Source organism: Salvelinus alpinus, chromosome 6 (assembly GCF_045679555.1).
Source record: "Salvelinus alpinus chromosome 6, SLU_Salpinus.1, whole genome shotgun sequence".
NCBI lineage: Eukaryota > Metazoa > Chordata > Actinopteri > Salmoniformes > Salmonidae > Salvelinus > Salvelinus alpinus.
Genome location: NC_092091.1, coordinates 45102946 through 45127119, shown reverse-complemented (window position 1 = coordinate 45127119; position 24174 = coordinate 45102946). Strand labels below are relative to the sequence as shown.

At 45.2% G+C, this 24174-nt stretch overlaps 1 protein-coding gene across 8 annotated transcripts in view; it reads left to right on the top strand.

Annotated features, from left to right (window-relative positions):
• The window catches only part of LOC139577562 (microtubule-associated serine/threonine-protein kinase 2-like), a 259047-nt gene that overhangs the window by 211634 nt on the left and 23239 nt on the right, over nucleotides 1-24174 (top strand). For 4 of the 8 annotated variants that reach the window (XM_071404646.1, XM_071404645.1, XM_071404647.1 and 1 more), the window contains 5 exons: nucleotides 545-623; nucleotides 1992-2144; nucleotides 5841-5992; nucleotides 18304-18379; nucleotides 18597-18806. In XM_071404646.1, the coding sequence (XP_071260747.1) occupies nucleotides 545-623; nucleotides 1992-2144; nucleotides 5841-5992; nucleotides 18304-18379; nucleotides 18597-18806 (670 nt within the window). The remainder of the gene's footprint in view (nucleotides 1-544; nucleotides 624-1991; nucleotides 2145-5840; nucleotides 5993-18303; nucleotides 18380-18596; nucleotides 18807-24174) is intronic. The other 4 variants (XM_071404652.1, XM_071404651.1, XM_071404650.1 and 1 more) reach the window with 1 other exon arrangement.

Genomic DNA, 24174 nt, shown 5'->3' with positions numbered 1-24174 from the left:
ACACTAGAGATGAGTCCATGCAACTTATTATGTGACTTGCTAAGCACATTTTATTTATAATAAAAGGGTCGAATGCTTATTGACTCAAAGACATTTCAGCTTTTAATTTTAAATGAATTTGTAAACATTTCTAACAACATAATTATATTTGTGACGTCCCAGTCCCTAGAGAAGTATGGCCATCCCAAACCTGCATGGACCTGCCCTATAACCAGGACTGTACTCCTTCCTGCAGAACATATTTAATCTCATATTCATTTCTATGTTGTCTTCTTGGCAGAAGGTGTGTGTGTGTTGGTTTGTGTCAGTGTGTGTGTGTTTGCTTGCCTGTGTTTTGTGTTTGCAGACTTTGTCTGCAGCGTTTAAGTTCTTACAGACATCTAGCGCGGCGAAGCACAACTGTGGTACCATCGCTCCGTCAAACCTTTCATAGTTAACCCAGGAACTTGTCTAACCTTAATCCTTTCCATCCCCTCTGCTCCTCCGTATCTCTCTATCTCGTTCTCTCTCTCTCTGTTTCCCTCCATTTCTATCTCCTTCTCAGGACGGATGGCAGGCGCTGGTCTCTGGCATCACTGCCCTCCTCTGGATATGGCACCAACACACCCAGCTCCACTGTCTCGGTGAGTGTGTGTGTGTGTCTGTGTGTGTGTGTGTGTGTGTGTGTGTGTGTGTGTGTGTGTGTGTGTGTGTGTGTGTGTGTGTGTGCGTCAAGGTCAGGCATCGAGGCATTCAGTTACTGTTCGATTAAACGTTAGAATGTTCAAAACGAGTGACCTAAGCGACTTTGAGCGTGGTATGATCGTCGGTGACAGGCACGCCGGTTCTAGTTTCTCTGAAACGGACAGGCCTCCTGGGCTTTTCACGCACAACAGTGTCGAGGATTTACCGAGAATGGTACGGGGGAAAAAACCCACATGCAGTTCTTTCTAGGGATGCACAATATATCGGTGAACATATCGGAATCGGACGATATTAGCTAAAAATGGCAACATCGGCCCGATGTCTAGTTTAACGCCGATGTGCAAAACCGATGTCAAAGCTGACGTGCATACCTATATAACGTTCTCCACCTTCTCATTCTTCACTTTATTGATGTGTTTGACAGTTGAAGTGATAGGTTTTGCCTTATTCTTTTGTTTTGTCTGTTTGTTGGCCACTCGGAAAACATTCTGCTGCTTTTTGCCTTTTTGTTTATTCTTCGCCATGATTACCTCAAGAAGTGGACAACTATCGGCAAATGTAAAACGTAATGATGCCACGTAATATTTAGCGCTACACGTGCAACACAGCATTCCTAACCTAGCCCACAATGTCTGCTGTGTAGATCGAGCAGTCAACAAGTCGAGCAGTCATTTGAAAGAGTAAGAACATTTTAGCAAGACAACTCAAAGGCGAAATCCAAGATAATTGGAATTCATTGCCCTTGACAATCAACCGTTCTCTGTCATGGGTGATGTTGGCTTTCGCCGACTGGTCGAACACCGGTACACATTATCAAGTGCACTATTTTTCAGATGTTTCCCTACCGGAGTTACACAGAAATAACTATTAGCTATTAGCTTCACGACTGACATTTGGACCAGCGATATCAGCCCCATGAGCATGCTGAGTCTGACAGCACAGTGGGTCGTCGAGGATTTCGTACTGAGGAAAGTCGTATTGCATGCTCATGAATGTGCTGGTTGTCATACCGCTGCTGCCATTTCAATGGCATTTGAAAACATGTTTTTAAGATGAACACACTAGCCAGCTCCATTCGAACAACTGACTCGAGAAATAAGCTCATCAACTGCGCCTGCAGCAGACGTGATACCCTTTGTCATGGCATTGAAACGCCTGCTCAACAAAACTGCCGACACAGGCTGTGAACAAGCGATTCGGTGGCATTCTCTCTTTACTGTGTCGCCACCATGCTCGATGCTATGTACAAGGACCGCTACTTCGATGCAGACAATAAACAGGGTTTATGTGAAATGTTACATACACAGCTGGACAAGATGGAAACAGACACAGTGACAGTGCGCACCGAGGAAGAGAGGCCACGGACAGACAGAGCTGAAACTTCACTGCTTGACATGTATGATGAAATCCTGGTTGAGAATGAAACGACTGAACAAATGAGCAACGAAACAGCACAGCAAGTAAGTGAAAGAAAGAGGTTTTGATTATGTTTTACTGGTAATGGGGACATACGTAAATGCCAACAAAATAACTTTTTGGTCAGTGTGATGTGTGTAACCTAGGCAAGTAAAATTCTTATTTACAATGACGGCCTACCCCGGCCAAACCCAGACGACGCTGGGCCAATTGTGCGCTGCCCTACAGGACTCCCAATCACGGCCGGATGTAATACAGCCTGGATTCGAACCAAGGACTCTAGTGACGCTTCTTGCACTGAGATGTAGTGCCTTAGACCACTGCGTCCATGTGTGTGTAAAAAAATGTAATATTGGTTATCGGTATCGTTTCTTTTGGCAAGGACAATATCGGATATCAGTATCGGCCAAAAATGTAGTGTTGGTGCATCACTAGTCATGTCCCTTGATACCAATTGAGCAACATTTCCATGCCCTGAATAATTCAGGCTGTTCTGGAGGCAAAGGTGTTCCGACCCAGGACTAGATGGGTGTACCTAATAAACTGGCCATTAATGTATCGCCACTGTGTACATAAATTGTTTCTTGTTTCCGTCATGTCTTTGGTCACGTTCGCATGGGAAAAACCAACACCCTAATGATTGGTTGACAACAGAGCCTCCCACAATACAGGTGATGGCTGCAGGATGAAGTTGGTGAAGAGCAACTGCAGAAATTTGCAGTCAAAACTTCATGACGTTTGATCGTGATTTTTGTAAAGTTCATGCAGTTGGCATTTAGGCACAAGTCAGACAATTCTAAAATTCAATTCTTATCTCCATCATGCATGCAACACAATTTGAAAGTCAGCGACCAATGATGTTCACCGACTTGACAGAAGTGATCCGCTTTAGCGTGGCCGCTGAGATGAGCACGATGCAAGACTTTGCTCTCACACAGTCACACAGAGTATATGTGCATGTGTACGGGTGCGCTTCACGCTGCTAGAACTGGTAGCTACAGGACCTAACCAGCGTAGAAGTTTAAACTCTCGCTTCAACGCTTCTGGTTGTTGCGGAAATTGGCCCATTACTACTGTTTACTTTTTGCATCCACACCATCTTGCTGACTCTACCTAACCTATGACCTGACCAATCACCTTACGCATTACTGCCCACCGTGACAAGAAATGACATCAACAAAAACTATACAACACATAATTGGCTCCTAGCCTACAAGCATAGGCTACTTTCTGTCCCTAACACTTAAACTGAAACTAAATAATATATGAATGAAATACAAATGTTATGATAAAACTTAAACTAAACTTAATTTCAAATGAAAATCCTAAAACTACAGTGCATTCGGAAAGGATTCAGACCCCTTGACTTATTCCACATTTTGTCATGTTACAGCGTTAAAAAATAACGTGGGTTTTTCACTCATAAATCTACACAATATATCCCATAATGACCCAGCAAAAACAGTTTTTTAGATTTTTTTGCAAATGTATAATACTACTTTTACATAAGTATTCAGTCCCTTTACACAGTACTTTGTTGAAGCACCTTTGGCAGCGATTACAGCCCCGAGTCTTCTTGGGTATGACGCTACAAGCTTGGCACATCTGTATTTGGGGAGTTTCTTCTCTGCAGATCTTCTCAAGCTCTGTCAGGTTGGATGTGGAGTGTCGCTGCACAGCTATTTTCAGGTTTCTCCAGAGATGTTAGATCGGGTTCAAGTCCGGGCTCTGGCTGGGCCACTCAAAGAAATTCAGAGACTTGTCCCGAGGCCACTCCAGCGTTGTCTTGGCTGTGTGTTTAGGGTCGTTGTCCTGTTGGATGGTGAACCTTCACCCCAGTCTGAGGCCCTAAGTGCTCTGGAGCAGGTTTTCATCAAGGATTTCTTTGTACTTTGCTCCGTTCATCTTTCCCTCGATTCTGACTAGTCTCCCAGTCCCTGCTGCTGAAAAACATCCCCACAGCATGATGCTGCCACCACCATGCTTCACCGTAGGGATGGTGCCAGGTTTCCTCCAGACGTGGCGATTGGCATTCAGGCCAAAGAGTTCAATCTTGGTTTCATCAGACAAGAGAATTTTGTTTTTCATGGTCTGAGAGTCCTTTAGGTGCCTTTTGGGAAACTCCAAGCGAGCTGTCATGTGCCTTTTACTAAGGAGTGGCTTCCGTCTGGCCACTCTACCATAAAGGCCTGATTGGTGGAGTTGTGCAGAGATGGTTGTCCTTCTGGAAGGTTCTCCCATCTCCACAGAGGAACTCTGGGGCTCTGTCAGAGTGACCGTTGGGTTCTTGGTCACCTCACTGACCAAGGCCCTTCTCCCTTGATTGCTCAATTTGGCCGGGGGCGAGCCAGCTCTAGGACGAGTCTTGGTGGTTGCAAACTTCTTCCATTTAAGAATGATGGAGGCCACTGTTTGGGGACCTTCAATGCTGCAGAAATGTTTTGATACCCTTCCCCAGATCTGTGCCTTTACACAATCCTGTTCTGGAGCTCTACGGACAATTCCTTCGACCTCATGGCTTGGTTTTTTTCTCTGACATGCACTGTCAACTGTGGGACCTTTATATAAATAGGTTAGTGCCTTTCCAAATCATGTCCAATTAATTGAATTTACCACAGGTGGACTACAATTGTAAAAACATCTCAAGGATGATCAATGGAAACAGGATGCACCTGAGTTCAATTTTGAGTCTCATAGCAAAGGTTCTAAATACAAAATAAGGTATTTCTGTTATTTATTTAAAATATTTTTTTATAAAACCCTGTTTCACTTTGTCATTATGAGGTATTTTTTGTAGATTAATGAGGATATTTATTCATTCCATTTTAGAATAAGGTTGTTACGTAACAAAATGTGGAAAAAGTGAAGGGGTCTGAATACTTTCTGAATGCACTGTATAATTACCTTGGTGTGTGTGTGCATGCGTACAGTATGTTTTTTGTACTATGTGGGATAGTGGATTGACATAGGCTAATGCTTTTGCTGTTCGTTAGGCCTACTCATCTTGTTGGCTGACAAAAAGTAAATCTGGACGGATAGTTCTTCCAATATTTTCAATATGCAGTTGTGTCCCCAATGTGTCTGTCTTCACTTGTTGCCTGTGAGAAAGACCCGATCACGTGATGGAGAGCCATGTGAGTGAGAGGTGCTTAGGAGCTCACAGCACTCAGGGAGAAGGGCACAACGCAGCACTCTGGGCCAAGGGCACAATGGCCACTGGCCACAAAAGGCATGGATTCTTTTAGGGTGCATTACGGCCACATAGGGGATGCCGTCGTGAAATTCGAGGCATTATCAAGTGCTTGTCAAATTGTAAATGAGAGACTGATGTAGTGTGTTCAGCCTGCGCAAAAAAACAAAGCAGAGTTCGTGCCTTTCAAGCAACTTTTTTCAAATCATCATTAGTCTAATCATGCACTCTTACAATGTTAAATGTTTTTATCCTGCTCAAAGGAGCAACATTACCCCCTAATATACTGTCAGATTTAGACAGTTATCCCAATTTGAAACTCTCCAGAGTTTGTTCATTCAGTTTCTTTATCTCTTCTTCAAAGGCAACAGCCCAGTAGAGAGTAGAGCACACTACCATAGCCACTAACCAGGAGTTACCATTCCCAGCTCCAGTTACTCGCTACTAGCAATGGGCTCTTTCGCCCTTGTACTCCCTCCCTCTAGCAGTTAGCCGCTACTAGCGCCCGGCTCTTCTACCCTTGTAATCCCTCCCTCTCTGCTTCTCACAGTCATCCTGTTCATCCCAGGAGAAGCTGCACCAGCTGCCCTTCCAGCCCACGGCGGACGAGCTGCACTTCCTCACCAAGCACTTCAGCTCCGAGAGCATCACCGACGAGGAGGGACGACACTCGCCCATGCGCCCCCGCTCACGCAGCCTCAGGTAGGATATCCGCCAGAGACTCATACACCCACACTTCAGTACAATGCCCAGTGCCCACTCAAACCCCCATTTGCCATCCTCCTGCAGTATCTCACCTAAATGACTGTCTGTTGTTTGTCAGTAGGCCTATCTGTAGGCTGTAACTTTCGTAGACACAAAGGTATTCTACCTGTATTTGGTAGACAAAAAGGTCAGGCCCTTCTCATTGACACATCGCTGGCAGGTGTGAGTGACTGTGACCTCTTCAGTGTGGCAGGCTGGCAGCAGCAGACTTCTATCACCTGTCTACTGCCCTTATCACTGACACCCAGCATACCTCAGCCTCAGACTCCTCGCTCGTTAGCCATCACACCCTGTCCCTCTTTCTGTCTGTCTGTCTGTCTGCCTATCTGTCTGTCTGTCTCTCTCTCACTTTATCTCTGTCACTCTTGCTTTTCTCCACTTCTCTGTCTCTCTCCACCTTACTCTCGCTCACTCTCCATCTGTCTCCCTCTTTGTGTCCTTTACTGGTCTCACTTTTTCTGTGTCTATCAGTTTTTGGTGCCAGAATGTACACTACATGACCATCCGTCAAACCCAGGTTTGTCCGTTGGACTGGCCAGATGGTGAAGCGTGATTCATCACTCCAGAGAACGCGTTTCCAATGGCGGCGAGCTTTACTCCACTCCAGCCGATGCTTGGCATTGCACATGGTGATCTTAAACTTGTGTGCTGCTGCTCAGCCATGGATACCCATTTCATGAAGCTCCCGATTAACAGTTCTTGTACTGATGTTGCTTCCAGAGGCAGTTTGGAACACGGTAGTGAGTGTTATAACCGAGGACAGATGATTTTTACACACTACACGCTTCAGCACTCAGCGATCCCGTTCTGTGAGCTTGTGTGGCCTACCACTTCGCGGCTGAGCCGTTGTTGCTCCTAGACGTTTCCACTTCATAATAACAGCACTTACAGTTGACTGGAGCAGCACTAGCAGAGCAGAATTTTGACAAACTGATTGTTGGAAAGGTGGCATCCTATAACGGTGCCACATTGAAAGTCACTGTGTTCTTCAGTAAGGCTATTCTACTGCCAATGTTTGTCTATGGAGATTGCATGGCTGTGTGCTCGATTTTAGACACCTGTCAGCAACGGTGTGGTTGAAATAGCCGAATCAACTAATTTGAAGGGGTGTCCACATACTTATGTGTATATATAGTGTCTCTATCTCATTCAGTCAATCTGTCACTGACACTGTATTCTCTGAGTTCTGAGGTGCCAGAACTGGTGCCATCTCAGCTGATCAGCAGTTCAGCTGTGCCTCCCTGTCCTGCCCTGTTCTGTTATGACCTGCAACTGCCAGTCTTAATCCCCCTCCCTTCTTCCTTCTCCTCCTTCTCCTCCTCCTCCTCCCCTGGCTCCTGTCTCTGCATTCAGTTACCCCTCCTTTCAAAAGCTAAACATCAAACAGACTAGCTACTGAAAGGCCCAAACTTTCTGCCTTCGCAGCAGACATATCTCATCTCTACACCCCCTCTCCTCTCCTCTCTTCTTGTCTCGTTCCCTTCATCTGTGTGGATTTAGAACACACTGCTTTCATCTCACTCTATCCTCATGAATGGAGAACAGAAAATGGCTCTGTTGGTATGATATGAGAGATACACTTCGCACTTAGAGGGAGAGAGAGCGAGATGAGGTTTAGTGTTAAGATGACTCGATGAGACAGAGGCCTCGCCTTTCCCCTCCTACTAGGCCGTATCTCTATCTGAATGTACTCTCAAGGGGCCTGCCTGCCACTCAGGCTATAGGAATGAGATGTATAAATATCAGATGAGGTATGAGAGAAAGGCATTACTAGCCGTTTACAAATGACTATCCCTGCTGTATGACTTTACTGTATGCCTCAGCAAGGATTAATCATCTGATGAAGGACAGAGATGGGCAGAGATGGAGAGAGAGAGAGATTGGTAGGGGGAGAGAGAGAGGGAGGATGGTAGGGGAGAGTGAGGCTTTAGGAAGTGAAAGAGATAGTGAGAGAAGGATGGAGGGGCTTCAAAGAGGGTGATTGCTATCGAAATAAACAGAGAGAACGGGCGGGAAAGAGTGCTACAAGGCAGATGAGGTGAGGGAGAGAGTGTGAAAGAACGAGCGAGAGAAAGCTAGGGATGCAACAATTCACCGATACACATCGGCCCCTGATTCAAATGTTTAAGATACAAGTGCATCGGGCTGCAGACCCCAAACCGATCCAAATTAAGTATGCATCGATCCAGTGACGATTTTAGCATGTAAACCTTGGTGGGGAAAATTCCCCCATTTTTTTGTGGGTGAAATTACAAGATTATGTTATAATACTGTTATTGCATCAAATTATTGTTTTATGCAACAGAATAGGGGGTTCTTAAAACTATATTGTGTCTGTGTGAACTGAGAGTGGGCCTCTGGGGCTTAATGCTGACAGTATATTTACGACGCCTTAGGCCACATTCATTCATGTGAGGGAGATGGCTACAGTTTGACTCGAAGGTACCAGGGAGAGATGGCTCGGGTATGGGTTTCTAAACAATGAGAACAGTCTATACAGCAGATACTGTCTGTTGTGAATCATACAAATCCTGACCTTGACCCATTCCATACATCTGTTGTTTGTCATGAATATTCAGAAGGATGTACTTTGCTATAAAATGCTGTGGCTCAAATCCGCTCGTTGGCCTCTCAATGAATCATCTAGGGTTGGTTCGTCGACCAGCTTCATTATTGCAATAATTAATCTATGTTATTAATACGTTTTGAATAAAGTAATATCCTGATTGGTGATTGACCTTGTCTCTTCTCATTATTGATTCGAATTTCCACAACAATGCCAGCAAAGCCACTACACAACACTAAATAATACATTAATTGCGCTATAACGGTGAAAAAAGGTGCCCAGACACTGTAAAAAGCTGTCCCAAAAGCAGAACTTTATTGTCAGCACCATGGAGTGAATCCTTACCACCGCTACACATGGCTATCAGTGGAGCCTTGTCTGGCAGCAAAACAGTTCATTCAGCCTCATTTACTGCCTTTTTAAAAAACATAGCTGATATGGCTGACTTTCTTAAACAAATGTGGTTTCTACTGACAATTGAGATGTACAAACTATGGCATAAGGGAACGATGAGTGGATAAGAGGTCATCCGTAATTTAGATTAAGACATTAATGAGCAAGCTAAGATGGACGTAATCAATATAACTATTTGTACAGCGATAGAATTCAGAACATGGGCCGTTCTTACAGTATTGTCCCTGTACACCAAGTCAGAATCATAGGATAAATAAAGGGGACATATAAGCAGACAATGAAAGCTCTTACAATATTCGATGATGACATTTCCTAAAACAGGCTAAAGGCTACATGTGCACCACCAAATCAGAACAGTAGGCTAAGTTATAAGGCGGAAAGGGGCCAAATTATTAGGGTGAGGCACATGGGCTACTAGCAGCTTACTACACAACATAAACGTAGTATTACTTTCTTAGCTACAGTATACATATCTCCCTGGCATATTACATAAATTATGCAGCGGCACACAATTTGTGGGCATATTTTGTCAACCCTACACTCTGTGTTTTCTGCTGGCTGCCCCACCACCACAGAAAGCACTGAGCTAGGCTTAAACACCTGCATTTTGGAACTGCCTTACTCAAGAAAGCAAAAAAAAAGACCATGTTTGGATGTGGCTCCATTAACTCAATTATTTTTGGGGGACATTGTTTGCAAACTGATATGTGACACGTATTAATGGCAAAATAACATGCAGGTGGGGCTCAAAACCCTGAATGACGTGTCGCCACTGCAACGGTCAGAAAATCTATTCAATCTATTCAAACGTTACAACTCGCCGGTTCACACATTATTTTTGCTTATATTACATTCTTTCTACCCTCCCGAAAATAGCTCTAAGCTTTTGTGGCAACTGATGTGTCCTGTCCTTCAGTATCAAACTGCATGTAACAGTGCTACAACCACAGGCAATATCAGTAGCCTAGTTAAACTGCATTCTGTGCCCAGCTTCGCACCGTGACCAACGCGAGGTAGGCGGCCTGTTCTTGATCTTGCTGCACCTTCAGCATTCAAATGCTAAAATGGCCTGCGTGATATTTGGCTTTATTAGTTGACAAAATACTGTATGTATACGGAAAAAATATATAAACGCAACATGCGACAATTTCAAAGATTTTACTGTTACAGTTCATATATCATTCAATTCTTTCAATTGAAATACATTGATGGATGTCACATGACTGGGAATAGAAATATGCATCTGTTGGTAGGGGTGTCGATCAGAAAATCAGTATCTGGTGTGACCACCATTTGCCTCAGGTTGTTGATTGTGGCCTGTGGAATGTTGTGCCACTCCTCTTCAATAGCTGTGGGAAGTTGTTGGATATCGGCGGGAACTGGAACATGCTGTCGATCCAGAGCATCCCAAACATGCTCAAAAGTTGACATGTCTGGTTAGTATGCAGGCCATGGAAGAACTGGCACATTTTTAGCTTCCAGGAATTGTGTACAGATCCTTGCGACATTGGGGCAGTGCATTATCATGCTGAAACATGAGGTGATGGTGGATAGAACACACCTCCAGGATGTGTAAGGGCTATTTGACCAAGAAGGAGAGTGAGCCCCACCCTCTTCAACATATACTGTATATCAATGAGTTGGCGAGAGCACTAGAACAGTCTGCAGCACCCGGCCTCACTCTACTAGAATCTGAAGTAAAATGTATACTGTTTGCCGATGATCTGGTGCTTCTGTCACCAACCAAGGAAGGCCTACAGCAGCACCTAGATCTTCTGCACAGATTCTGCCAGACCTGGGCCCTGACAGTAAATCTCAGTAAGACCAAAATAATGGTGTTCCAAAAAAGGTCCAGTCGCCAGGACCACAAATACAAATTCCATCTAGACACCGTTGCCCTAGAGCAAGCAAAAAACTATACAAACCTCAGCCTAAACATCAGCGCCACAGGTAATTTCCACAAAGCTGTGAACGATCTGAGAGACAAGGCAAGAAGGGCATTTTATGCCATCAAAAGGAACATAAAATTCGACATACCAATTAGGATCTGGCTAAATATACTTTAATAATTTATGGAACCCATTGCCCTTTATGGTTGTGAGGTCTGGGGTCCGCTCACCAACCAAGAATTCACAAAATGGGATAAACACCAAATTGAGACTCTGCCTGCAGAATTCTGCAAAAAATATCCTCCGTGTACAACGTAAAACACCAAATAATGCATGCAGAGCGGAATTAGGCCGATACCCGCTAATTATCAAAATTCAGAAAAGAGACGCTAAATTCTACAACCACCTAAAAGGAACTGATTCCCAAACCTTCCATAACAAAGCCATCACCTACAGAGAGATGAACATGGAGAAGAGTCACCTAAGCAAGCTGGTCCTGGGGCTCTGTTCACAAACACAAACAGACCCCACAGAGCCCCAGGACAGCAACACAATTAGACCCAACCAAATCATGAGAAAACAAAAAGATAATTACTTGACACATTGGAAAGAATTAACACAAAAAACGAGCAAACTAGAATGCTATTTGGCCCTAAACAGAGAGTACACAGTGGCAGAATACCTGACCACTGTGACTGACCCAAACTTAAGAAAAGCTTTGACTATGTACAGACTCAGTGAGCATAGCCTTGCTATTGAGAAAGGCCGCCGTAGGCAGACCTGGCTCTCAAGAGAAGAAAGACTATGTGCACACTGCCCACAAAACGAGGTGGTAACTGAGCCGCACTTCCTAACCTCCTGCCAAATGTATGACCATATTAGAGACACATATTTTCCTCAGATTACACAGATCCACAAAGAATTTGAAAACAAACCCGCTTTTGATAAACTCCCATATCTACTGGGTGAAATACCACAGTGTGCCATCACAGGAGCAAGATTTGTGACCTGTTTCCACAAGAAAAGGGCAACCAGTGAAGAACAAACACCATTGTAAATGCAACCCATATTTTTTATTTTTTTATTTTTATTTTTTAAAATAAATTTTATCCCCTTTTCTCCCCAATTTTCGTGGTATCCAATCGCTAGTAATTACTATCTTGTCTCATCGCTACAACTCCCGTACGGGCTCGGGAGAGACGAAGGTCGAAAGTCATGCGTCCTCCGAAGCACAACCCAACCAAGCCGCACTGCTTCTTAACACAGCGCGCCTCCAACCCGGAAGCCAGCCGCACCAATGTGTCGGAGGAAACTCCGTGCACCCGCCCCCCTCGGTTAGCGCGCACTGCGCCCGGCCCGCCACAGGAGTCGCTGGAGCGCGATGAGACAAGGATATCCCTACCGGCCAAACCCTCCCTAACCCGGACGACGCTAAGCCAATTGTGCGTCGCCCCACGGACCTCCCGGTCGCGGCCGGCTGCGACAGAGCCTGGGCGCGAACCCAGACTCTGGTGGCGCAGCATAGCACTGCGATGCAGTGCTCTAGACCACTGCGCCACCCGGGAGGCCCTTGCAACCCATATTAATGTTTATTTATTTTCCCTTTTGTACTTTATCCATTTGCACATCGTTACAACACTGTATATATACATAATATGACATTTGAAATGTCTTTATTATTTTGGAACTTCTGTGAGTGTAATGTTTACTGTTCATTTTTATTGTTTATTTCATTTTTGTTTATTATCTACTTAACTTGCTTTGGCAATGTTTACACATGTTCCCATGCCAATAAAGCGCCTTGAATTGAATTGGGTGATGGAGTGCTGCATCAGATGACCTGGCCTCCACAATCACCCGACCTCAACACAATTGAGATGGTTTGGGATGATTTGGACCTCAGAGTGAAGGAAAAGCAAGACTGTTGGAAAAGCATTTCAGGTGTCTACCTCATGAAGCTTGTTGAGAGAATGCCAAGAGTGTGCAAAGCTGTCATCAAGGCAAAGGGTGGCTACTTTGAAGAATCTCAAATATAAAATATATTTTTGTTACTACATGATTCCATATGTGTTATTTCATAGTTTTGATGTCTTTAATGTAGAAAATAGTACAAATAAAGAAAAAGCCTTAAATAAGTGTCCTAACTTTTGACTGGTACTGTATATTCATTGGCTATGTCATAGCTAATTTGTAAATGATAAATATTGATACATTACTAACTCAAACACTTAATGTGCAAAAATGACAAGTTAGTTAGTGGTTCATGGTGATTTCAGAACCAAATGTGATAATAATGTGATAGACAGCTCAGGTACCTACATAGCACATATACCATAGACATACATAATTTACACATACCACACACACACACACACACACACACACACACACACACACACACACACACACACACACACACACACACACACACACACACACACACACACACACACACACACACACACACACACACACACACACACACACACACACACACACTCAGCTCAGACAGATCCAGCTCAGCAGCAAATTTTAATTTCGAATGGAAAACGAATGTGTTTATGCATCAAATGTTACTGCATCGAATCGAACCAAATCGAATAATTTCAAACTATAACGTATCGTTCCTGTATTTTATCAGAGCCCATGAATCTAGATCCGTATCGAATCGTCTTGAAAGGGAAAGATGCACATCCCTAGGGAAAGCACGGGAGGGAGTGAGAGAGGGAGGACAAAGCTGAGTCTCAGACCAGCTAATTAAAATTAAAGAAAGAAGCAATCATATGCTCATTTCATGGCCTTATTATCAGCCATGCTGAGAGTGGTGACGGCGATGCTTATTCTCCTGTCCTTCCTATCTCTCTACCTCTCCCTCTGTTTCTCTCTCACTCTATCCATCTCTGTATCTCACCCTCTCTCTCTCTCTCCGTCTTTCTCTCTTTCCCTCTCTCTTTCTCTTCTCTCTCTCATTCTTCTGGAGTTGTAGAAATAAGCTCAACATGTTCATCCATCATAGGCTTGTCATATCCAGCGGTGGGTCCTGTTTTAATGAGCCGCACAGAGCCTCACAGACAGAAACAGAGACAGTCACACACACACACAGTCACAGACGGTGTATTTAATTAAACACTTCTACCCTTCCCTCAGCAGCCCAGCCCTTCATTTTGGGCGTCCCCTTGTTGAATTTATTACCCATGTCATTAACGTCTCATCGAATGGGGCTCTGAGGTGAATGGGTCTCTGAGGTGCTCACACACACAAACACATACAGTGGGGAGAACAAGTATTTGATACACTGCCGATTTTGCAGGTTTTCCTACTTACAAAGCATGTAGAGGTCTGTAATTTTTATCATAGGTACACTTCAACTATGAGAGACGGAATCTAAAACAAAAATCCAGAAAATCACATTGTATGATTTTTAAGTAATTCATTTGCATTTTATTGCATGACATAAGTATTTGATACATCAGAAAAGCAGAACTTAATACTTTGGTACAGAAACCTTCTGTTTGCAATTACAGAGATCATACGTTTCCTGGGTAGTCTCTTGACTAGGTTTGCACACACTGCAGCAGGGATTTTGGCCCACTCCTCCCTACAGATCTTCTCCAGATCCTTCAGGTTTCGGGGCTATCCGCTGGGCAATAGCGGACTTTCAGCTCCCTCCAAAGATTTTCTATTGGGTTCAGGTCTGGAGACTGGCTAGGCCACTCCAGGACCTTGAGATGCTTCTTACGTGAGCCACTCGCTTAGTTGCCATGGCTGTGTGCTTCGTGTCGTTGTCATGCTGGAAGACCCAGCCACGACCCAGTCTTCAATGCTCTTACTGAGGGAAGGAGGTTGTTGGCTCAAGATCTCGCGATACATGGCCCCATCCATCCTCCCCTCAATACGGTGCAGTCGTCCTGTCCCCTTTGCAGAAAAGCATCCCCAAAGAATGATGTTTCCACCTCCATGCTTCACGGTTGGGATGGTGTTCTTGGAGTTGTACTCATACTTCTTCTTCCTCCAAACACGGCGAGTGGAGTTAGACCAAAAAGCTCTATTTTTGTCTCATCAGACCACATGACCTTCTCCCATTCCTCCTCTGGATCATCCAGATGGTCATTGGCAAACTTCAGACGGGCCTGGACATGCACTGGCTTAAGCAGGGGGACCTTGCGTGCGCTGCAGGATTTTAATCCATGACGGCGTAGTGTGTTACTAATGGTTTTCTTTGAGACTGTGGTCCCAGCTCTCTTCAGGTCATTGACCAGGTCCTGCCGTGTAGTTCTGGGCTGATCCCTCACCTTCCTCATGATCATTGATGCCCCACGAGGTGAAATCTTGCATGGAGCCCCAGACCGAGGGTGATTGACCGTCATCTTGAACTTCTTCCATTTTCTAATAATTGCGCCAACAGTTGTTTCCTTCTCACCAAGCTGCTTGCCTATTGTCCTGTAGCCCATCCCAGCCTTGTGCAGGTCTACAATTTTATCCCTGATGTCCTTACACAGCTCTCTGGTCTTGGCCATTGTGGAGAGGTTGGAATCTGTTTGATTGAGTGTGTGGACAGGTGTCTTTTATACAGGTAACGAGTTCAAACAGGTGCAGTTAATACAGGTAATGAGTGGAGAACAGGAGGGCTTCTTAAAGAAAAACTAACAGGTCTGTGAGAGCCGGAATTCTTACTGGTTGGTAGGTGATCAAATACTTATGTCATGCAATAAAATGCAAATTAATTATTTAAAAATCATACAATGTGATTTTCTGGATTTTTGTTTTAGATTCCGTCTCTCACAGTTGAAGTGTACCTATGATAAAAATGACAGACCTCTACATGCTTTGTAAGTAGGAAAACCTGCAAAATCGGCAGTGTATCAAATACTTGTTCTCCCCACTGTATACTGAGATGATGTGACAGATCATGTGACACTTAGATTGCACACAGGTGGACTTTAATTCACAAATTATGTGACTTCTGACGGTTATTGGCTGCACCAGATCTTATTTAGGGGCTTCATAGCAAAGGGAGTGAATACATATGCACGCACCAATTTTCAGTTATTTTTTCATTCCACTTCACCAATTTGGACTATTTTGTGCATGCCCATTACATTAAATCCAAATAAAAATCTATTTATTAAATTACAGGTTGTAATGCAACAAAATAGGAAAAACGCCAAGGGGGATGAATACTTTTGCAAGGCACTGTACATACACCTCCCTGCCCCTCACACACACACACACACACCCCTCCCTGCCCGGCCTCTTCTCTGTCACGGTCAATTAGGTCCTTCATTTCCCCAGTCGCATGCCTCACTGGTGTTGGGGCAATGTTATTCTCACTCTCTCTCTCTCTTCTCTCTCTCTCTCTCGCTCTGATTCACTTAATTTACCCTCTTAATCATCCTCTACCTTTTCCTTTTGAGCATCCTTTTCACGTAATCTGACATCAGTGTTTAAAAAGCTCACACTGCCAATTCACCCTTTTTTAAAACGCTAATCCTTTAAGAGAAATCGTGTTGTGCTACAGTATATAAATGAATAGCGACAACAGGATTCAATGGTCTTCAAAGTTAAGTTTATTTCAGAAATCTTCTCAGCCTATTAACACACAGGCTTATACTGTAGATCCAAACCTTTCCTCCCACAAGTATAATTTGAGTCTGTGTTCAAGGTCGTTTCTCAAATTACTTCTGAGCATACTTTTCTAGGCTGTCAGTCTGACGTTATTCATTCTCAGGGACTTTAATGATTCTATTAGCAGCTCATTTGGATGTGAGGTTTATTCAATAAAGTCACATATCACTCAAAGCAACTCCACTCACAGACAAAGGAAAGGGGGGGGGGTGGAAAATATCCTTAAAATATTTGAGTATTTATGAAGCAGCCGCTGTGCATCAATCTCTGTCGGAGCTAACCTTCGGTTGCTGTGGCAGCAGTGGCATGGCTATGATTTTTTGTTTCTGAGTGAATTTAAGAAAAATAAAAGAACAGAGGTGTGTGGCAGGACTCAGAGCTGAGAATGTTTCTCCTCTCGGTTCGTGAAGATGACTGGCATATATATTTTATTTTTTTAAGTAGACAGTTCTACTAAAGTAGTATGGTATGCGTGTGTGAGAGAGGCAGAGGATATTCGAATATGTTCTGAGAAGCTCACCTTCGCGCAAGCATGTTAAGATGGTGATAAACAGCTCCTATTGAGTCGACCTCATATGTCACGTACAGTGTGATCTCATTCAATTGAGCTGGGTAATAGGCAATAGAATGGTTAATAAGATGAGCGAGCTGTCGACGGAGGACTATAGGCAATACCTCATCCCCCTGGTCACATGACCACACCTCCACACGACACACAGATGACTCACACAAACAGTCACGTCTGTGGACCCCAAATTCAAATTTGCGCCGGCCACACATTCCCCCACCGCTTCCAATACACCGCTACATGACACAGCCGCTCAGATTGGAATGTCTCTCTCTCTCTCTCTCTCTCTCTCTCTCTCTCTCTCTCTCTCTCTCTCTCTCTCACACACACACACCGTGTCTCAGAAGGGAGTCTCATTGTCGCCTCATTGCTTCAGACAGAACCCCCAGCTTATTCTCTGTGGTGGTGGTGTGAGTGAGAGACAGAAAGGTCATGGCTGTCTCCATTTGTTCCTGCTAGCCAGACTTTTGATGTGGAGAGCGAGATGGAGAGAGAGAGAGAAGGGGCTGATGCACACAGACTAAATGAGCCATCACCGCTCCACATCACGCTCCCCGGGGAACTGACCTTTCCAGCCATAGACATCCACCAGTATGAAATCCTCGATGAAGTCCTGACAGACAGATAGGGTCCTCAGACTGACTCTCAGACACACTGTCAGGAACATAACGCACCAATCCCTTGCCTGGTCTCAAGAGCCATCAGCTCTCCATGTGTGTGTGACTACAGTATGTGTGCAGCCATGTATGCCCATGTCTGTGTTTCTGACCTAAGAGCTGTCATCCTCTTCAATGTATCTCATGCCTTCTCTGTGTGACCTGACCTCCCTCCATCCACAGTATCCCTCTGCTGGTGGCTTGGGACTTGGAGCTCACTTCTGTCATGCTGTACTGCAGCTCAGGGATACTGGAAAACACAGACCCCTACTACCATGCAGTATACTAGTCTCTCTGGACTGGTGTAGACCAGTCCACCAAACTACAGTCTCTCTGGACTGGTGTAGACCAGACCACCAAGCTACAGTCTCTCTGGACTGGTGTAGACCAGACCACCAAGCTACAGTCTCTCTGGACTGGTGTAGACCAGTCCACCAAGCTACAGTCTCTCTGGACTGGTGCAGACCAGACCACCAAGCTACAGTCTCTTCGTTCTCCACTCATATCTCTGTATGTTTGTCTTCTTTCAGCCCTGGTCGCTCACCCATTTCCTTTGACCATGAGATCGTCATGATGAACCATGTCTACAAGGAGCGCTTTCCCAAGGTACCTTCCCATAAAAATTATTCATTTATATCAGTCTTAACATTTGTTTACTATGACTTAGTTGACATTAATAGATTCAGAAATTAATAACCTAGAATTAAAATCTTAACCAATTTATGACAGTCCTTCAATTAGCTTTTCCATTGTAATAAAGCTCACTATGAGCTGTCTGGAAGGTGAGTATACGTGAGTCAACTCTCCCCCCTCTCGTCCCCAGGCCACGGCTCAGATGGAGGACCGTCTGGCTGACTTCCTATCGTCCTCGGCCCCTGACAAGGTGATGCCCCTGGCCGACGGGGTCCTCAGCTTCATCCACCACCAGGTCATAGAGCTGTCCAGAGACTGCCTGGATAAAAGCCGCGAGGGCTGCATCACCTCACGCTACTTTTACGAGCTGCAGGAGAACCTGGAGAAACTGCTGCAAGACGTGAGTGGACTGTTTGAGGTGGATTTGAGGAGTTTCATCCTTTGCACTGATATTCTCCAACGTCAGTAGAATAATTAATTGAGTGACAATATCGTCCAATTCGTGTTCATTTAGACACCTGTTTGTTAACCCCCGCCACGCATGGTTTCACTAAGGTCCTCACTCATCATCATTAAGCCTGTCAAGTCTGTCAGGCAGGTCGTCAACACACGGTGATGTCATAGGATGAGGACGCCACTTTGACCCGTTTAGGTCATCGGAAAAACATAAACACCCTTCCTCTCTCCTTCTCCCCCTCCCACCCTTCCCCTCTCCGTTTCCCCCTCCCACCCTTCCCCTCTCTCTCTCTTTCTGTCCATATGGGACACATTCCCCCACACCTGCCACCGATATGTTAGTCACAAGACGGGTTGGTCTGTGTCAGGATTTGAGAGACATTCAATAGTGTGTGTGTGTGATGTCACTGATGTCTCTGTTATCTCAGTTACAGTGACGGGGTGCTCACGGTTGTGACATTATTGCTCCCAGTGGCCTCGTCCGACGCCCCCCAGTCGACGGAGGGTGGGGTGTGGGGGGTGTGGGGGGGGGGTCTCCTCTCCCTGATTCTAATTTCATGGCCCAGCAGTCAGCAGGGGTGATGGATGAATCTCCCTGACACCCAGGAGGAGGGGTGCACCGAGAAAGAGGGAGCGAGACTAAGGGAGGGAGGGAGGGAGAGAGAGAGAGACAAAGTTAGGGAGGGAGGGAGCGAGGGATGAAGCCATAGGAGGAGGGGTCTGCGGGGAGTTTTCCAGTCTTGGATTGGCTGTTTAAACCGTCCTGTGTTAGGGCTGATGCCTGTTAGAATGTGGTTTGTGTGTGAGAGACAGAGAAAGAAAGAGAGAAGCAGACAGAGTATTAACCCCACGAGAACCACATGCTGGCCAAATTTGGAGAACAGAAAGAACGTTGTATCACCTTCAGGTACCTAATTGGGCGACATGGTTCGGGGGGCTTAGCAGAGCGCAGTAGGTGGCGGCGATGTAAACGTGCTGTGGAATGAGGCGGTGAACAGGTACCCAGAGCGGAGGGATCCGGATGGCCAGCGTCGCGTTTTTTCCCCCGTTATTTCCATCGCTCTGGCCCAGGATGATGTGTCGTGTGTCGTGGCAGAGGAGGCTGGAGGAAGAGGAGGTGCTGCAACATGTTTTGGAGCAGAGGGAGTGGAGGAGAAAGTGGAGCACACTCACATGGGAGTGTGATCACAACGCTTTTCCAGTTAAGTTGTTGTCTGTTTGCGGTTGGGGGCGATGTTTGGATTGAGGTCAGGCCAAGGTCTCTGCTGGACCGTCTTGGTTGGTTACAGGTATATCTGTGACAAGGGATAGGCAATGGTAGTGCGAAAGTTAATGCTTATTATTTAGTAGCAAATGGTAGGCAATTGCATACTTCAACTTTGTGGGCTCGAAAAAGGTCACCGACCTCTTGACACATGTTGTCTGCTACGCACCTTAGTATGTTGATTCAGTGTATGTTATTTGGCGCCTACATGCAGTCAGTCCATGTTGTGAGCCAGTTGTAGCGGTCAGTGCTCTTCTCCATTGTCTTGTTCTTCACCCCTCTAACCCTTTCCCCCTTTCAGTCTCTGTCTAGTCACAGCTCCAGGCCACTACTCTAACCCTCCTCTAGCCAGGCCAGGCCATCCATCCATTCATTCCCATATATCCATTCACCCCACGCGGCGACACCATTAAAAACGTCACAGGAGACCACCTGATCCACCTCAACCCCTACCTCGACCTCGGGCCTGAGTGACTTGTCAGCATAGCAACCCCCGCCTCTGGCCCAAGGAGGACCCCTGTGTAGACTTTAGAGGCCCAGGTCACCTGAGGTGGGGATTGAGGTAGTTAGCCAGCTAGGCTGCCTGCTCAGCACTCTCCATCAGTCACAGTGTGTCAGAGGTGGTCCTTTGGGTGGCTTGGCCATCACTCACTGGTAGTCAGGTCTCACAGGCAGTTTAGAAGATGCACACACTCGCACAGACGCACAACACACACAAAGCCACACACATTTGCACACACTCACACACATACAGAGACACTAGGGGTGTGCCGATCGTATCCGTTTTATCCCACTTGATACTCAGATTTGCTCTTGATTAGAAAACCCGGACGTGCGCTTTAAATGCTGCTAATGTCTACACCTCAAGTGCACATTACTGCTCTATCACTCAGAGCGCATCATTATGTTCCTTCACTCATTGACGCACATTGTTAAACGACCCGACAGATGGAAACTTACTTAGTCCTATTTAATTATCAACGAAATAGGCTAATAAATAGCTTAATGTATGGCTGGCTACTAGTGCCTGCATTTATTGCAGACACAGATTTAAATGAAGGTAGGCTAATTCGCTTGCCCCATATATTGTTTCACTTTCGAGAGGATCAAAACGTATCTCTCCTGACACTTATGCCACAACATTTGTATAATAAAAATAAACTACATTTGTAATTTTATTTTCGAATGATATGTCACTCGGTAAACATGCCTGGGCGAAAATAAATAATAATAGCAAGCATGTATGGGCTTAGATCACGAAATAACGACAGATATTGTCAGCAATGGAATAATTATACGGACAGACAAAGTGCGCATACTAAACAACGCCACGTAGACGGACAAAACGACCATATAACCTCAGCAAAGTCGACAGCAAATAACTAGATTGAACAACAATGACTAGCTACGGATTCTGATTCACACACAATGTTTAGAGAAGGGGAGACTTGTGCCCTGAGACGAGTGACTGTGAGTGAGTGAAACAGAACCGCGTGTTTTTCTGTGTGGTGAAATGAGAGCAGAAAGAGAGCGGCTTGTTCTAATCCAATCGTTGCAGCAAGCTCAACCGATACCCCGTCCTTTTCGTTATAGACAGATGAACTAGCCAATAGTTGTTTGGAGCACACTGCCCTTCACACTGTTTGAATGAAAGAGAGATATGTGCTGCCAGCTGAAAATTACTTTTTTTCAGAGCACGGATAATTACAAAAAATACTTGCGTCATAATCATATTTGGAAAATTGTCCATATCCGTTACGATACTCGTTTTGTCCGAGACACTCTTCTCTCTCTCGCTCACACACACACACACACACACACACACACACACACACACACACACACACACACACACACACACACACACACACACACACACACACACACACACACCAACTGTCTCTCACACTGACACAGCGTAGTTAATTAGCCGTTGTGAGTGTGAATGACGGTCCCACCGCTGCCCATTACTCACCAATCACTTGTCTATAATGGGAGGAGATCCTCCATTCCTCCTTCCATCTTCAGCACTTTGGCGCTTTCATTACCTTTATAAATTATTCAGGAGCTGATTGGAGCCCCTAGGGCCCCTGCTGCCTGCCTACCTAGCAGCCTGTCTTGCTGCCTGGCTGTCTTGTCTGCCTGCCTAGCTGCCTGCCTGGTCAGCCTGCCTGCCTGTCTGTGTGTGTCTGTCTGCCTGCCTGTGTCTGCCTGCCTGTGTCTGCCTGCCTGGTCAGCCTGCCTGCCTGTGTCTGTCTGCATGCCTGCCTGTCTAGCTGCGTGCATGAGCTGCCTGCCTGGTCTGCTTGCCCCCCTAGCTGCCTGCCTGGTCAGCCTGCCTGCCTGTCTAGCTATGTGCACGAGCTGCCTGCCTGCCTGTCTAGCTGCCTGCCTGGTCTGCCTGCCCCCCTAGCTGCCTGCCTGGTCCGTCTGTCTAGCTACCTGCCTGTCTGCCTGTCACTATGGGATGTTTCTATTAGCCCGTGGCCGACACCTGGCCAGGCCTTGTTTATTAACAGGCTCTGGCTCTCTATTAGGCTGCCTTCCACCAAACCTACCTGATGGATGTGTGTTTTACACACTAACACTTTGTCTGTCTTCCTCCCCCTCGGTGTTTTCTAGTTAGCAGAGGTGCTCTCTAGGTGGTTTTCTGTGGTAAATGACTCTGTCCAAACTGACAACATGTTCCGTGGTATATTTTCACTGTATCAGTGAGGTCATTCTGCTTTAGCTAGCTAGCTACTTCTCAGTTTCAGTCTGTATTGTATGTTTAAGTGATAATGCCAGAGAAGCCGGTGTTTGCAGGAAATATTGGTACGGATGTTCGTCGAGGGCCAGCAAACCGTGCCAATATATCCCCCAAACACTGGCTTTGAGGGCATTATCACTTTTATACAACGGGTCACCAACATGTTCAAATAATGATTGACATATTTCTTATTAAAAACGTTATTTTTATGCATTTATTTTAACTATTTCATCCTTACACAAGATATAGTCCCGACACAAATCTAGGGTTGCTACCCAAGCCAGCTGGTCGTTCGTTCTATCGGTTCGGTTGCCAGAGACGCGACCCAATCGTTCGGTCTTTTTGTTCTGTACCTATGGACGAGACTCAGTAGTTCGTTCTAAATGTTCCATTGCCATACTGGCTGACAACGTTCTTATCTCTTGCTTGCTAGCTAGCCAACTACGGCTAACTTACAGTCACGTCAAACATTGCAGCCAGAATAACAACATTGTGATGGCATTTGCATTTGTTTAGGCAGTTTTCCAATGACATTTATTTGGATACATCCATAACAATGAGCTAATGAGGCACGATTTCGCCTGGCATAGAAAATGTGCTCTCTCGTCAGGACACTGTTGTTCAGAGGAGCTAGCCAACAAAAAGACTGCAAAAGACTGCAAACTAGCTACACTTCGTTTCATTTGACCTTTTTTCAATTGACATTTCTTTGTATATATCCATAAAAATGGTGCCAGCTGATTCATGATTTCAACTGGCTGAGAAACAATGCCTGTGTTTGTTTTTTTCCGTCTCCCGACACGTTCCTTACTATGGGACAGCAGGACATCGAATTGAAATATTGAAACAATGTTACAAATGTCGGAGAGACAGACAGCAAGGTTTATACAAATCTCCGCTTTTGAAAAACAAAATGTTAGTCTAAAAGAAATGTGAGATAATGTCGAGATGTTTTTTATAGTGGAGATCAAGTTTATAAAGTGCCTGGCTGGGCTGATGAGACGGTGGATTGAGCAGTCAGATGGAACAGAGTAAATAGGCATTTTAACATCATAGATTTAGCCGGTGGTAACTTGTGGAATAGACACCGGCTGGAATGCGGTTTTAACCAATCAATATTCAGGATTAGACCCACCCGTTGTATAATGGAGTGTATCGACTGCATGTATCTTCTCATCCTCTTTCCTGTGTCATCTATGAAGATGGACAGATAGGTGAAGCTGTTTTTATACGAAAAACCAAGTCTGGTTGATGTAGAATTGATTAGATACTACTGATTGTGTATAAACTATCTCTCTG